Source organism: Branchiostoma floridae, chromosome 13 (assembly GCF_000003815.2).
Source record: "Branchiostoma floridae strain S238N-H82 chromosome 13, Bfl_VNyyK, whole genome shotgun sequence".
Taxonomy (NCBI): domain Eukaryota; kingdom Metazoa; phylum Chordata; class Leptocardii; order Amphioxiformes; family Branchiostomatidae; genus Branchiostoma; species Branchiostoma floridae.
In genome coordinates this window covers 4,400,124-4,416,600 of record NC_049991.1, presented here as the reverse complement: position 1 = coordinate 4,416,600, position 16,477 = coordinate 4,400,124, and the positions used below count along the sequence as shown (strand labels likewise).

Here is a 16,477-nt window from a genome sequence, read left to right as displayed (position 1 = left end):
TACCATTACCATTTTTATTTTGCTTTCTATTGCAATGTTTAGTCATTTGCTATAAACACCCACTACTGCCTGGATTAGACTTAGACCTGTTCACTGTATGATTCTTACAAGATAATTCCAAATTAACAATATGTTTCTGATCACAGTCAGTACAATACAACGGAAGCCGCTTAATTGCATACCCAATTTGAAGGCAAAATCCGTGCAATTATCCGGCGTGTGCGATAATGCGAAGTTACCCAGTTGGACCGCACCACCACGGGATTTGAGCATTCCGTGCAGTTGATCGAAGTGTGCGTTTATCCGACATGCAATTAACTGGCTTCCATTGTACATGCATTCTATATGGCTTAGACATATTATGCAGAATTGGTGCGTTTCCGTGCTAGACGTTCAGGCTTATATTATAATGACTCCATATTTCTATACTCTGCAGTGCACTACTGGTACAAAAAAGACAGTAAGAAAAGGTAGCTGCCGATTGCAAACATAACATTCTTATAATCTACCACCTCTGTATGTATTACATACATGTCATATCAATACATTGCACATCTATGTTATTCTATTACACCAAATGAAACCAATCTATCAGAATATCTGAAGTCGTTTATCGCATGTAATTGGCCAAGGACTAATAGCAAAGTGAGAAATTGTATGCTTAGAAATGTTTCCCTAATATCTTTTCTTTTATTAAGAAAGTTGAAAAACTAAACCAGCACTTAGATATTTGGGAATTACTGGTAACCAAAATTTCGGCCGACTTTGTCAGCCTTGCTTACGTTTACATTGACCCGTCTACTGCAGCTTGCAGAACGTGACGTTGGAGACACGTGACTGCAGCGACGGGTCGTAGGTGATAGATAACCTGTGTCACCCCCCGTCTCTGTAAAATTATTTCAGTAGTCGTAAACTTTTTTTTCATGCCATTTACCAACACAGATGAAGTTTCACGCTAATATGTGTTTGTCTGAATCTTGGCATTATTGTTGGAAGCAGTCAAAGAATCTGGGGGTTCCCATAACATCCAATCGTATCTAAAATTAGCATGAACACCATAGATATAGCCTATTTCTGCTTGAGAACTGATATCAATGCATATATTCTATAACATAGAACTAACTTTGCTACTTATAATGCTATATACTGATCTCTAAACTAAAACAGAAAGCAGCATGACTACGAATGCACTCGGTAAAGACGATGTTTGAAATGGATGTCAGGTGTCAATCATCCGCCGATGATGTCCTCTATCTCCCTTAGCACTTCCTTCAGATCGTCAGGTTGGGGAAGGCCCTCATTTTCCTCCAGTCCGCCAAGTTCAGGGCCCTCGTCTTCCCCAAGTCCATCAGGTTGAGGGTCCTGGTCTTCCTCCATCCCGGCAGGTTCAAGGCCCTCGATTTCCTCAAGGCCCTCGTCTTCCTCCAGTCCGTCTTCAATGTCCTTGTCTTCCTCCAGTCCGCCATGTTTAAGGCCCAGGCCTTCCTCCAGCCTGGCAGGTTCAAGGGCCTCGTCTTCATCCATTCCGTCAAAGTCAAGGCCTTTGTCTTTCTCCCGTCCGTCATGTTCCAGGCCCTCGTCTTCCTCCAGTCCGTCATTTTCCAGGCCCTCGTCTTCTTCCAGTCCGTCAGATTGAAGACTCTCGGCCTCGTCCTCCTCCATTCCGTCTTTCTCTGGTCCGTCAACTTGAAGGTTCCGGATTTCCTCCAGCATGTCTAGATCTGCCTCTAGAACGTTCCGGATTTCCTCCATCTCGTCAGGCTGAGGGTCGTGAAGGTCCCTCGATTCCTCGTACCCATCAGGCTCTGGAATGTCCCGGATGTTGGAGGGTTCCCGGATGACGGAGGAGTCCCGGATGTCCGTCAGGTCCCGGATGTCCTGCAGTTGTCGGTCGATCTCGTTGAGGACGAGCGACACTTTCTTAGTAGATTCTTCATCCGCCTCGATGGCGTCAGTCGTCAGCTCGGATATGGAATCTAACATCTATTAAGACGAGGAACTGATAGTTATATTTAGTGTCACCTCGCAGAAGATCATCAGATAGATTATGAAGAATGAAGTGTTTTACGTTTTATCCAATACAATGTAATTACATATGATATGGTTTTCAGTACTTTAAGTAAACGTGTTATACTTAAATATAAGTAGTTAAACCCCCGCGATTTTTGCCCCCAAATCTAAAATACTCTCGAAAAGAAACTTTCCTTTTCGATGAATTATATAAGCACTTTTGAGCATATTTGCATTTTTTTTTTGTATTTCTGGTGTTTTCGAACTTTACACAAACAAGCTACTCAGGGTTTGCTGATTTTCTGAAACCATCTTAAATTAGACCCCTGTTGTAAACAACAACATACATGTATATTTACACTGATAGGTCCCCCAGGTGGGCTAATCAATCAATCATGCGACTAAACTGAAAAAGGGTAATTTTTTGTTCCAATAATATTTTAGAATTTGGGGCTAGATATTATATAGTGGGCCTTTAAAGAATAAAAGTCATTCTGTATAACAGACATGGATATACTCCACCTATATTAATAGCCTATGTATAGGATGAGTCGAAATGGCCAGCATTGTCATAGACTCTATCGTTACTTTATACAATTGCTATGGTGAAGACTTTGATTAAACTAACCTCTCTTAGCTGCATAGCAGCATCCTCTCCAGTTTCTGTCTGTGGTGTTTCTAGGCCCAGGTTCTTACGTCCCTCCAGGTCGTCCATCAGCGCCTCTGCTGTTCCCTTCAGGTACTGCAGGCCATTCTCGACCTCGGCTCCAATGTTACGTTTGCCCTTGTCAGCTGCCAAACAAAAACAAACAAAACAAATCATTTACATGGTGCATTAATGCCTGTATCTATCTTGAACAGAGACTTTTAAAAACATTAACCAAGCAGTTGCCCCCATTGATTAGAATTAGGTGATGCCATTGGTCAGCTTCGCTCAGCGCTTCACTGGTTATAGAACCTTCAGTGAAGGTAAGCCAAGAAGGAAATGGAAACCACAGGTCCTATGTCACCATACACGTATACACCTTGGGGCGGGACATTAATCCTTTAATATCATCCTTTTATATAATTGTAGGAATTGCAGAAAATGAGTATAGCACCACTATACATGCAGCCCTTCTTACCAAAATGTTCTGATGGCAAAAATGCGGCAGCTTCAAACAGGGTTGTGGTTAATATGTCATGTATTTCTTACCACCCCAAGCCAGTCACGAACACGCCTTCTTTAGAAGCTTGGGTAAAACTTTTTAAAAAGTATTGTTCAAATAGGTCTTTAGATGAACTACCATCACAGACGACTTCCAGCACTTTGTCTCTGATCTGGTCCAAGTCGTCAAAATCGTCAGCAGTAGCCACGTAGTCGTCATTCGACGCAATGAGCTATAAAATACGTCAACTCTCTGTAGTAGTAGTAGTAGTAGTAGTAGTAGTCGTAGTAGTAGTCGTAGTACTAGGAGTCGTAGTAGTAGTGGTAGAAGTAGTCGTAGTAGTAGCAGTAGTAATGGTTATTACCAGTTCTAGTAGTAGTAGCAGAAAAAGTAGCAGTAGTGATAATATAGTTACATAGTAGTGGTAGGAGTATAATTTTAGTAGTAGATTTAGTAGTAGTGTTACAGTAGTAGCATTAGCAGAAAGGTTTACTTCTAAAACGACAGCCTAGTTGCAAGCTAAGGACCTAATTATCTGGCATTCTGCCAATAATATAAAAAAATTCTATCTTGCCATACATATAATATTATCTGAACAATCGATTATCCATAAAATCGTTTGTAAATTCGCATATGCTTAAGAATGTGGCTTTTAAAATTAAGACTATTGTTGTCACTGCAAACATCAACATACAAGACATAATGTGAAACAAATATGACAGATATAATTCTAAACTTGAAGGCGTTTTTTTACCTTAAGTTCAGACATTTTGTACTTGGCTACGCCCACAGTGAACACGTGCGCACCCTTGTTTTTCACGTACTGCGCAGGCTCTCTCACTTGGTCGGTGGCCTTCCCGTCTGTTACTAAGATGATGATCTAAACATGATTGTTGTTTGTGAAAAAAGGGTTACAAGACGTATATCATGCTAGTCTGGAGCAATGATTTGTCAATCAAAATGATTACGTCATTAATACGTCATTATACGTCATAATCGAGTCAAATTTGTTTAATCAGTTGAATTCAGATATTATGTCTACATTATTCTCTAGAAAGTTGGTGGTCATTTTATAAATAGTTGCATGGGGCGGGTCTCAATAGGTCCAGGATTGACAAAAATCCCGTTCTTAATACGGTTAAAGGCATCGTCACCTTTTCCACACCATCCCGGGCACCATTAGCTTGGGTGAACTCGTCGTAAACAGCCTCTAGGGACTGTCCGGTTTTGGTGTGAAATTCATTCATGTATTCAATCTTCTTGATGGCATCCAGCAAGGCCTATGTGGAGAAAACGAGAGGAACAATTGTATCGTCGTCTTCATATTACTGTCAATGGTGCTGGCAATGAAACATGACAAGTGGATGAGGTTTAAATATTTCCCGAGCAGCCTTCGAGACCTCTGCTTTGTCTGTTGCGTCCGTGGAGTCAAGCTTGCCTAAGCTTGATGTTTCTTACTTAGGGAGAAGAGATGCTGCTACTGTAACAGTTACCGCAGTGAGTCGCTCTTCATCTTCATGATGGTAACATCAGGCTCTCCAAGTTGATTTTTAAAGAATATTTAATTATGCAGCATCTAGCAAATGCGTTCAACACAGGATGTCTTCCGAAAATAGTGGGTATCTCATGCAAAGACAAGGTAACAAAGAGGTTTACTGTACACGAAATCAGCGAGAAGTGTCAAATACGATAAGAGAGAAGGCCAGGGTGGCTAATGTATGTGCTGAATAACGGAGAGAACAGAACAGTGAAGAAAATCCTTCAGTGGAATTCCAAGTCACTCGTTCGAACAAGAACCAACACAGACAACAACAAAAAAATTCTGCAATGGACTGCCCCTGATCACTAAAACCATCATGAATAAAATACTGGCTCTAGCCGGCCATGTAGCACGTATGTCATTAGAAGATGGTCCCCAAAGTTCTCTGGCTTCCGAAAATAGTTTCATCAGGCTGGTAGAATAGAGGATATATGAGAATTATTTTACACAACCAGTAGTTACTTACATGGCTTACGTTTCTAGGTCAGTTAGAAGCTCTGACAAAGGTGTCTGAGAGACATCGAAACGTAAGCCATGTAAGTAAGTACTGGGTGTGTAAAAATGAGTCTCCTATACCCTTCTTCTCTGGCACCCAACGAGAAAAGAAGAAGGGGACGACACTTAGATACTGGAGGAAGACTCCTGTTGGACTAAAGAACCGCAACTTGCTAGCCGCCATGCTAGATAGAGATGCCTGGAGCGACATTATTAGCGTATTACGAGGACGAACTGAACTGGACAGATGAGTTTCCATTCGAAGTTGATGAGTGGCTAAAGTGATTTTACTAGGAGAATAACATGGGTCTTGAAGGCCTGAATACATCAACAACACTATCATATACATCAAAATGAAGATAATCAGCCCGATCATTATCATCAACATCATTACAATTATCTTTTACAATTATTACAAGTAATCACTAGTTTTAAAGTAAACATGATCGCCATCATCATAATCATCAATATGAAAATGATCATCACCATCACCGACATCAATATCAAAATGAATATCAGTGTTATGAGCACCTACATTCGGTTGTTAGTCATGTACTACAGCGAACTGTTAGAAACAATAGCTAAAAAAACCTGTATCTTATTGGCAAAATTTCTCAGAACTAGTCAACAAATGACATCAAAATATACATACCTCTCTATTGTTGTACTGGTTCATCTTGAACTCCGTTTGCATGTCCTTAGCGAACTGGTACACGCCGATTCTAGCCTTGTTGGGGCCTATCTCGAACCCTGCCGCCAGTTTGAGGATGAACTGCCGTACTGCGGGGAAGTTACGCGTCTTCACACTCTTAGATCCGTCCACTAGGACATGGATGTCCGCCTTGGAGTGACAGGTGGGCGCTTCACGGTCAGAAAAAAAGAAACATTATGAAATACTGTTTTGACACATTCATCAATGAGATTCTTGTATTCAACAATTGAAGTTATAGCATTTTGTCGTTGATTATGAAAACTAAGTCTTTACTTGCATATAATGTATCTTTGAAATATATTCGTCTGTTTTTCAGTTACATATGTCATATGTTGGCATAGTCCTGTCATGGAACTGCTTTGAAATTCCTCATCAGTTATGCAAAAAAGTACCGATTTGCATAATTATATCAAGCGACACTTAAGCTATCTGTAAATAAAAAAAATCATGACGATCCGTCGACCACGTCTTTCAAGAGATATTCTCAAAGTCTTGAACTAAACCGAATACTGCAGTTCCAAAGAAGCAATTTTCTCTGCCCCAGTTATAAGAGCTATCTACTACAAAATCACGACTGTGGCATGTCCAGGAACCAAGATATTAAATACAGAGGTTACGCTGCAGCACCGTAACAAGCCGATAGGGGGTACAAGTTAGCATCGAATCCTACTCACATACTAAATACTCGTATCATTACAATCAATCCAGGCCTTCTAAGTTTCAGTGATTTTGCTCCCCTACTTTCTGTGCCACTTCACACCACAACTACCCAAGGACTGAACGAGCAAACAGAAGCATTAGGCCATGAGGCATACGTTTCAGATAACAGATTACATACAATAAAAATGATATAGCCGATTCTTACGGGGAATATCCACAGGTTCTTTGCTCCATGTAATTCCTACACGGAGATAGATGTGATGACTCAGACCACATCCCCACACGCGATTGGACGAGGAACTAACGTAGATCTGAGTGAGGCTTCCCCCGACCAATCGCCAGGCGGTTCCCTGTGGTGTTTGGGCCGTTATTCCTGAGTGAGAAAAAAAAGTGACACATTTTGTTCTGTGTATCTATCAGATGTTGCAACTGTGTTGCACGAAACCATGAATGATGCATTCTCTTAACTGCCCTTTTTTCTCCAGAAACGTTGTCGGGTATTTCTTTCTACGTGTACGAGTATGTGTATATAGTAGGGGTAGGTACCGGTACAGAAAATTCAGGTCCAGATCCGGTTCAGGTCCAGAGAACCTGATTCTGTATGTGAAAATTTGTGAATGGACGATACTCAAAACAATAGTCCATTTCGCTACAATGAAGACTGTTTTGTGGAGTATTCGACTCCCATTCGTGTTTTAAAATCCTACATGGCTAACTGCCTCTGTATTATTGACTGTTAAACTTTGTATATAGGAATGACTATAGACTCTACTCTACTTTGCTCTTGTTGTTTTCCTCGACCGATAAGCCCCAAAACGTGTGAATGCCTGAACATATAATCTGCTCATTTTCCAATAGGTCCAACATTTGGTCTACCGATTTTTTTCAGGTCCGGTTTTTCTGGACCGGTCCGATAAGAAAAACGTTTTTTTTACCGGTACCCACCCCTAGTATATAGTGTTTCAAATGTCTTAATGGTAAAAAAGCAAGCAGATTTGGCGGTGAACACTGGTTTTAATGGCCAAAAATAGTTACTCAAGCAACTGGATATGGTTTTGAAACGGTCAGACGTTTCGGAAAGAATCCACTTTCCTTCGTCAGTGACACTGAAGTGATCTGCAAGAAACAGGTCTTTTAACTCTAACTATGAATTAACGGTGCACACCCCAGTTCTTCCGCGACCGGGGTCCGTGGTAGTCCGCGACCAAAAAGTGACGAAAGGCTTCCGAGGGCCCAAGTTTGAGTTGACATTTCTCATTAGTTCCTGCGAAATGACATTAAACGGTTACATGGCTGAAAAGCGTAGGAAATGGTGTGTTTTTGGTGCAAATTGTGTTTTGGTCCGCGCGTTGCTTCCGCGATATCCCTATGCCTGAATGTAAAGAGGCCCGTGACCTAGATTTACCTCTGAAGCGCTGTGTCAAGCAAAGTTGCAATGCCGCGCGCCGTGGATGATTAAAAAAACTGTAGTACTAGAATTTTCTTTATAATTGGCTGGATTAGTCTTTAGATTTTCCTCTTTCTGGCAGTATCAGTCGTGCTTGCCGGAAAAATCTTCTTCATCTGTTTTATCCAATGCGAAAATGCCCGATTTTGTGCATCAATTTTGACATGAAAATAATGTTTTTTCCCTATAATTTTTCAAAATTAGAGAAGTTGAAGGATCGAAACTCAGTTGGTCTTGTAGCTGAAGGTATATCCTCTCACCCCATATACAGTTATTTTCCTTCAGGATAATTCCCTGGAAGAGGTGGTCGCTAGACTAGAGGGTGTGCCGCCTCCATTTGAACCCCCAAATAAACTGGTGTGTGCCCCCTTAAAAGCACCCATCCTGAAAAAAGTATTAGTGATAATAGCCAACAAATTGCATTTTCCCCATGAAATTGTATAGCCACGATCGTATCTGACTGAAAAAAAGCCGGATTTCGCAGGTTTTGATATGATTCTACACTGTCATATAATGGGTGGATTTGCCCCCCTCCCACGCCCCCCCCCCCCTCAAACACGGTCGCATAGCCTTCGAAGTGTGTGTGCTAAGCATAGATTGCATAAAACCTACCGAAACATTGTTGTTTAAACTACAGTACCTCTTGGGCACTTTGAAATCGCATTTGAACGTTTCACAATTGCTCCTACATTGAGAAGCAGGCATTTTCCAATGAAAAAAGGCCCCGATGACGTCACTTTCGCACTTTCCTTCCGAATCAAGTGTCAAGTTCGGTGTGGCGCTAGTTCTCGGCCTTAACACAAATAAGTTGCACTAATCCGAAGACACATCCCAAGGCTTCTTTATCTCACCGAGACCGACACCAAACTGTACAGCCTTATCTTAGCAGATGCCCGTTTATACCTTCATAGCCGCAAGAAGTGCAGCACAGACCTCCATCTTTACCAAAGGTACAACATTTAACTTCATTTTTCTACGAAATAAAAGGAGTCTTGCCAACGGAAACGCTTGGACGGAAAAGCTAGGTCTATTCTCTACCCGATATGACCAAAAATTAATATTTCAAGTGCTTTCCGTTAAAGCGCGGAACTTAAAACTGCATCGTTGTCACTTCAGAACATAGGCCAGCGGCAGGCATTGTGACGTCACGAACTCAAATATGTTCTAAGAGGTTTACACCGTTTGTTCCAGTCAGAAATAGGAGGAAAGTGTGCTCCATCACAAGAGCACCCCTCTGTCATTCCTTTTCATGGCCATAACTCTTTATTTAGCACGTATTGATAGCCTAAAACCTCTTCCATAGGACAAGCTCATTGTGACGTAATTGCTATTATGCGCATTGAATGGTATACCATCCTGGAGGCGCAAAATCAGCCTTCCGACCCCGCAACTTTCAACCACCTGTTACTCGAGAAAGAAAAGTCGCAGACAAGTCAAACTTGGCATGATTATAGAGTATAACTTTTTAAAGTCATGGACAATATTAATCATAATTTGCATATATTAACGGTGCACACCCCAGTTCTTCCGCGACCGGGGTCCGTGGTAGTCCGCGACCAAAAAGTGACGAAAGGCTTCCGAGGGCCCAAGTTTGAGTTGACATTTCTCATTATTTCCTGCGAAATGACATTAAACGGTTACATGGCTGAAAAGCGTATGAAATGGTGTGTTTTTGGTGCAAATTGTGTTTTGGTCCGCGCGTTGCTTCCGCGATATCCCTATGCCTGAATGTAAAGAGGCCCGTGACCTAGATTTACCTCTGAAGCGCTGTGTCAAGCAAAGTTGCAATGCCGCGCGCCGTGGATGATTAAAAAAACTGTAGTACTAGAATTTTCTTTATAATTGGCTGGATTAGTCTTTAGATTTTCCTCTTTCTGGCAGTATCAGTCGTGCTTGCCGGAAAAATCTTCTTCATCTGTTTTATCCAATGCGAAAATGCCCGATTTTGTGCATCAATTTTGACATGAAAATAATGTTTTTTCCCTATAATTTTTCAAAATTAGAGAAGTTGAAGGATCGAAACTCAGTTGGTCTTGTAGCTGAAGGTATATCCTCTCACCCCATATACAGTTATTTTCCTTCAGGATAATTCCCTGGAAGAGATGGTCACTAGACTTGAGGGTGTGCCGCCTCCATTTGAACCCCCAAATAAACTGGTGTGTGCCCCCTGAAGACAATTTCAGATGTCCAATAGGAAAGGTTGCAAGACAATTCAGACTGAAGACAATTTGGATTCCAAAGAAAACAAAGCTAAGCCAAAGTCAAGCTGAAGAAAATTTGAATTTCAAAGGATATCAAGGCTAAGACACAGTTAATGCAAATGAGTCAATTAGCTCCTGTTGTTTTAGTTACAGGAGCTAAAAGTTTAAAAAGACCTGTTTCTTGCAGATCGCTTCAGTGTCACTGACGAAGGAAAGTGGATTCTTTCCGAAACGTCTGACCGTTTCAAAACCATATCCAGTTGCTTGAGTAACTATTTTTGGCGTATCTTATTACCTGGATGTCTAACCTACATCGACGTATACTGGTTTTAATGGCTTGCAGATTGTATATACAGGAGTGAAACAGTTGTTATCGAGAAAGGTCCACGATTTTATAATACAAGGCAAGCTGTTGCTTTAGAAAGACTTTGAAACTTTAAATTTAACAGTATAAACGATGTAGAATAAATGAAAACCTAATTGTGACACTCAAAGGTTCTCCATAGAGAAACAAGTAGTGTGAGATCATCAGAGCAATACCGATCATATACCAGAGTCAAGGTACGAAAAAGGGGAATAAATTGGATTTTCCCCTTTAGATTTGGATCGTGTTTACCACAAACCGCATATATACCATTGAAAGCATTACAAGATGAGCCAAACACAGAATGATGTGCAACAGAAAGCCATGTATAACATTTTCTTACCGATTCTGATGAAGACTTGTCCAATGGCGCTCACTCCCCACACCACGTTGTACCCCACGCTGATGCTGACCAAGGAGCCCGTGACTTGGACCCAGCGTGTTCCAGCCGAATCTGTGCCTCCGTACGTGCCGATGCGGTACCAGATCGCACCGGTAGATGTCACTGCCCACGCGCCGCAGTGTCCGATTGATACGTACGATAGACCACGTATGACCGGTCCGCTCACCTGCGCCCACCCCGTACCTACATGTACAATCATAAACGGTAAAACATGATCAAAACGTTACTGTTACGAAATGTACTAAAGTAATCGCGGTAGAATAAAACTCCTTTGCCGGCTAAACTCCTTCCCCAGCTTATGTTATTGTCTTAAACTACCTCAAGATCTGCTTGGAGATTAGAACTAAAGGCAGAAACCAGCGTAACCAAATGACACATACGATAGGCTGCCTCGTACGATAGGTCGCCTCGTATGATTAATCATACCAGGTATCAGTTGCCAGCTTCTTACTGAAAACGGCACTGCATTAGACTACATTATCATAATCAGAAGGCTTCATTTTTTTCCATAACAAAGGTCATTAATATCCCATATGTGCCCGCCTCACTTCGCTCGGTAGTTTATTCGGTGGTTATATAGAAATCGGATATTAAGTAGTGCAACGTATACCCCTAGAGCGGGTCATCAATTCTTTATTCTACGACACTATCGCCGTTGATATAGGATCAGCAACTTCAATTTATCGGCACTTTTGGCCGCCACATTGGTGGGGCGGATAAATGAGAATTATTACAAAATTCCATATTTCTGTGCTCTCCAGGCCAGATGTATAGCATTTCTTTTAAAGGCGTTCGTCACTAACCCACCAACATGGCGGACGCTACATGGCGTCATAATCACGTGACACCCAATTAAGTCTAGTTGTCCTACCAATGGGGTTTCTGGCGGTTATCCCTGTCCGTCTCCAGATGGTACCACAAGGGCAGACGCCCCAGACAAAGTTGCTTGAGGAACTGACGCACACTGACTTCAGAGGCCGTCCCGAGACCATATTCCAAGTTGTGCGATACGCTATCATCACTGTCATACCTGAAGAAAAATTAAAAACGGTTTTTTCGTTTGCACAAACATTTGACAGAGGAACTCAATGAGATTTAGCTATATGTACTTAGTTAACACTGTGAAACACTGGGCATATACTAATATCCAGATGCATTACCGTAACAGTAACGGTGACTGTACAGTTCTGTGCGGTGAGATGGGGAAAAATTAAGAACGAGACCATGTTTTACGCTTAACTCACAAAGTTCAAGACACTTATAATCAACTGTTAGGTCAAATAAGGCAGTTCAAAGTTTCAATTGCGAATGAGTCAGAGGCCAAAAGTGAAAGCCAATATTTGTAAACAATTCTAGTCAAGACCATGCTAAATGCATTGTCCAGACATGTTTTGTTAATTTGTCAGGCCAAGGGCTTTCAACTATGATACCCACAGTACATCACACGTCGTATACGCAGTCTAAACCACGTAAGCCGGCGTGTAGAACAGTAGTGACAGCATATCACGTACCGGTTCGCACGTAGACCTGGTTTCGTCTGTCAACTCCCCACACAATGCCATTGCCGGAACTGATCTGCACAAGGTTTCCGTCTACCTGCTTCCACTCCGTTCCGAAGTGGCCTTCCTTCCCGTACGTTCCGACTCGGTAGAAGACGACGCCTCTGGAGTTCACGCCCCATACTCCGCTCAAGCCGATGGTCACAAAGGAAAGGGACCCCGGACAAGTGTCCCATCCCGAACCTAAAATGGACAGCAAAAGGAAAACCCACAAAAGCAGTATATCAAATACTTAGGACTGTATCATTGTTTTGTCGTACGGAAGGACGGTTTGTATAGGCTAGTTGGTATATATTGATAGGTCATCAGAGGTTTACAGATCAATATTAGGGGTGCCAAAGCATTTGCACGAACCCTGTGAGATCCTTACGAACATTATGTGATATACACGAATCACTATGAGAAAACACACGAACCTTATGCGATTCGCACGAATCACTATGTGACACACACGAACCGCATGCGATTTTCATGAACCTTATGCGTAATGTCGCGTGACCCAGTTTTGCATAGGTTCGTGCAAATTGCATAAGGTTCGTGTGCGTCACATAGTGATTCGTGTGAATCGCATAAGGTTCGCACGTCCTCGCATAGTGATTCATGTGATTTTCATAAGGTTCGTGCGTTTTCACATTGTGATTCGTGCGTATCACATAATATTCGTACAAAACTCATAGGGTTCGTGCAAATGCTTAGGCACCCCTGAATATGTGCCCTCAAGAGCAATAGCATCAGTACAGATACTGCAGAATAAGCGTGGCTGTTGCCGGCTCTTAGAGGTTCCTATTTTAAAACCTTCTTGTCTTTCCTTCAAGTTTGAACAAATTCAATTAAACTTTATAACTAGACAAGTCTATTTTTAACTGAGACCTCTTTATGATAATAACAATATTTACTGAAATTACACAGGGAAAAGCAGAAGACGAAGACTGAAAAAACACATGAAGCAACATTGATACAAAAGCCATAAGCTGTATTATGGCACCTGCAAATATAACAGCTTCACGAGGAAAATGAGCAGTATGGCTGAAAAATAGCATTCATAAAGACATGCACACAATGTTCTACATTTAAACTTCACGAAACGTAATTGAATTCACAGCTCTTTCTACTGTAAGAATATTCAAAACATGACTTACCTGTTATTGCAGTAGGTATTGCTCCGGCTATAGAAGAAAGAAAATGTCAGAAATCATAACGCTAAAACTGTGGAAACTGCTGAAAAGGCGATGCATTCCAAAGTTTTGTGACAAACAGCAACAGTTGCAAAAGGCGTAATGTTCTTGACTTAGAATTAGCACCTTACTGTAACTATCAATACAGTCAAAATGTTGTTTGAAGTTTGACAAGGGAATAACTCACTTGGCTCATCTTCACAGACGATCCTGTTGGTACATGTACAGATTTGGTTTCCGGACCTCCACATTTCATTTTTCTGTAAGCAAATACACAGTAAAAATAGTCAAAACATAATCCACTTGACATTTTACCTCCGTGAAAACAAAGGTATTCTAATCCCCCCCACCCTCTCTCTGTATGTACTTCTTTGTATGTGAGATCGCGTTGCGCAGGACTGAGCTCGAGATTGCTTAGAAAATTAGTTATTTTGGGGTTTTCGGCCATTTTTGACTAAAAATGTACATTTTTGGTTCGTATGCCCTTGCATGGAAACCAAATGACCTGAAATTTGGGGTTACTAGTCTTTTCGTCCCCTAGACCATTCGTCCCCGTCCTCGGCATGGACGTTTCGTCCTCGGATGATGCTTGTCTATGCAACAGGTTATTGGTACATAGGTGCATTGGACATATGAGCACAGAGCCCCGTCAACGCTTTCTTCAGAGATCATTTGAAAAATTAGTTATTTTAGGGTTTTCGGTCATTTTTGACTAAAAATGTATATTTTTGGCTCCTTAGCCCTTACATGGAAACCTAATGACCTGAAATTCGGCATGAAGGTGTGTCTGGCAAGTACCCACAGTATTTCATTTTCACTTTGGGTATACATCACTTTAAGTTGTTGATTTTGGGGATTTTTTGCCATTTTTAGACTAAAAATGTTAAGTTTTGGCTGCTGTGCCTATGTATGAAAGCCAAATGGTCTGAAATTTGGTATGAAGGTGCGTACAGTATGTGGTCACAGGGCTCTATTCACACCTATGGTGTACATCAATTAAAAATTGTTGAATTTGGGATTTTTTTCCTTTTTTTAACAAAAATGAATATTTTGGCTTCCTGTGTCATGAAAAAGCCAACTGATCTGGAATTGGGTATCGGGGTAGCGTTAGCTACTATAAATGGAAAATGGTCCACATAGACCAGTCCATTTTGCATAGATAGGGGTGTTGCGGAAGAGTCCATGGTAGTAAGGGGTCAAAGGTATGAAGATGGATTGCAATATGCTGTATTTGCTCCCAAGCAAAAGTCGGCCTTTCTAGAGTGTCAGTCATTCAGTCTATCTATCATTCTATCGAATCAACTCCGTCGTTCCTGTACCGAATTACTTGAAATTTGACACAAGGGTTGAGTGGACCAATACCCTTAGGTTTTTTGATTTCATCTTTTTTCATATCTACCTTTAAAATGATTTTATTCATGTTTTTTGTACAATTTTTATGTACATTTTGCCCCCCTGTACCCTGGTATTACAGCCGAATGACCTGAAATTTGGTACAGAGGTACCTTGATCATATGCCCACAAAAATTCAATAACAGTTTTGGCATACGGTACAGCGAAATGCTTAATTTTGACATTTTTGCCATTTTTTGCCCCAGAAATGACATTTTTGGCTCCTATACCCCAATTTTTCAACCAAATGACCTGAAATTTGGTATGGGAGTGCCGTCTACATATGCGCACATGGATTCAATAACACTTTTAGCATACGGTACAACAAAATGCTTAATTTTGGAATTTTTTGGCCATTGTTTGACCAAAAGCGTACGCTTTTGGCCCCTATTCCCTGGTCTTATAACCAAATGACCTACATTTTGGTAAATAGGTGAAATATTCATTCAAATGACCCATGTATAATTTCTGGCATAAACCACTTCAAAATGATATATTTGGGGACTTTTTGGTAATTTTCCACTGGCCAAAGGACCTCAAGGTCGTTGACCTCTCCCACTTGAAGACAGTATGTGCACATGTCTATATATACTACTAACTTGATTAAAGAGGCAACCAATCACGTAGCCTGAGTCAACATCCCGATGGGGATTGGCAGCCAATGAATGAGCCTGGTGTTATCTGGATGAGTCCATTCTGGCACGGAGGGGGTACATTTTTTAAAAATTTATCTTTGGACTGACGATTATATAATGTCTCTCAGTGGGAGTATTTTTGAACTGGACTATTTTGCAATTTTACATGGGGTGTACTGGAAGAGTCCATTCTTGCATGGAGGGGGGCATTTAAAAAATCGTTTTTGGACTTTGGTGATTATGTCAAAGTGTTTCATTGTGGTTATTTTTTTTTTGACTGGTCTATTTTGCAATTTTACATAGGGTGTGCTGGAAGAGTCCTTTCTTACATGGAGGGGGGGGTTATATCCATTTTTGGGACTTTGGTGATTACGTCTAAGTCCAATTTTAGTGGATGTGTTGTTGGACTGGTCTATTTTACCTTTAAATGCCTTTTTTGCTTAGTTCAACTTTGGACTGGAATGCTTAATCAAAAGGCCATGTTTTCAGTGGGAGAATTTCTGGACCGGTCTATTGTATGAATTCACATGGGGTGCACTGGAAGAGTACATTATTGCACTTGGAATTTTGTAAGATTCATTTTTGGGCTAAATTGTCATTAATAGAAGTGAATTTTAAACAAAAGTGTTCCATTTTTTGTACATGGGTGACTTTGGAATTGTCTATTGTTGCAAGGGGAGAGAGATGGCTGAAATATGCTGTATTTGCGCTCAAGCAAATGTCGGCCATTCTAGTT

General features: G+C 41.1%; 1 protein-coding gene across 1 annotated transcript in view; it reads right to left on the bottom strand.

Moving 5' to 3' along the window:
• LOC118429367 overlaps positions 1 to 16,477 on the bottom strand; it is a 30,120-nt gene continuing 13,643 nt past the window's right edge. Inside the window, exons 20-31 of the mRNA XM_035839847.1 lie at positions 13,902 to 13,974; positions 13,679 to 13,705; positions 12,492 to 12,722; positions 11,852 to 12,010; positions 10,921 to 11,163; positions 6,771 to 6,938; positions 5,846 to 6,054; positions 4,313 to 4,438; positions 3,913 to 4,038; positions 3,297 to 3,390; positions 2,639 to 2,802; positions 1 to 1,983 (exon numbers count right to left, since the gene is read on the bottom strand). Coding sequence (XP_035695740.1) covers positions 1,231 to 1,983; positions 2,639 to 2,802; positions 3,297 to 3,390; positions 3,913 to 4,038; positions 4,313 to 4,438; positions 5,846 to 6,054; positions 6,771 to 6,938; positions 10,921 to 11,163; positions 11,852 to 12,010; positions 12,492 to 12,722; positions 13,679 to 13,705; positions 13,902 to 13,974 — 2,373 coding nt within the window. The 3' untranslated portion in view covers positions 1 to 1,230. The remainder of the gene's footprint in view (positions 1,984 to 2,638; positions 2,803 to 3,296; positions 3,391 to 3,912; positions 4,039 to 4,312; positions 4,439 to 5,845; positions 6,055 to 6,770; positions 6,939 to 10,920; positions 11,164 to 11,851; positions 12,011 to 12,491; positions 12,723 to 13,678; positions 13,706 to 13,901; positions 13,975 to 16,477) is intronic.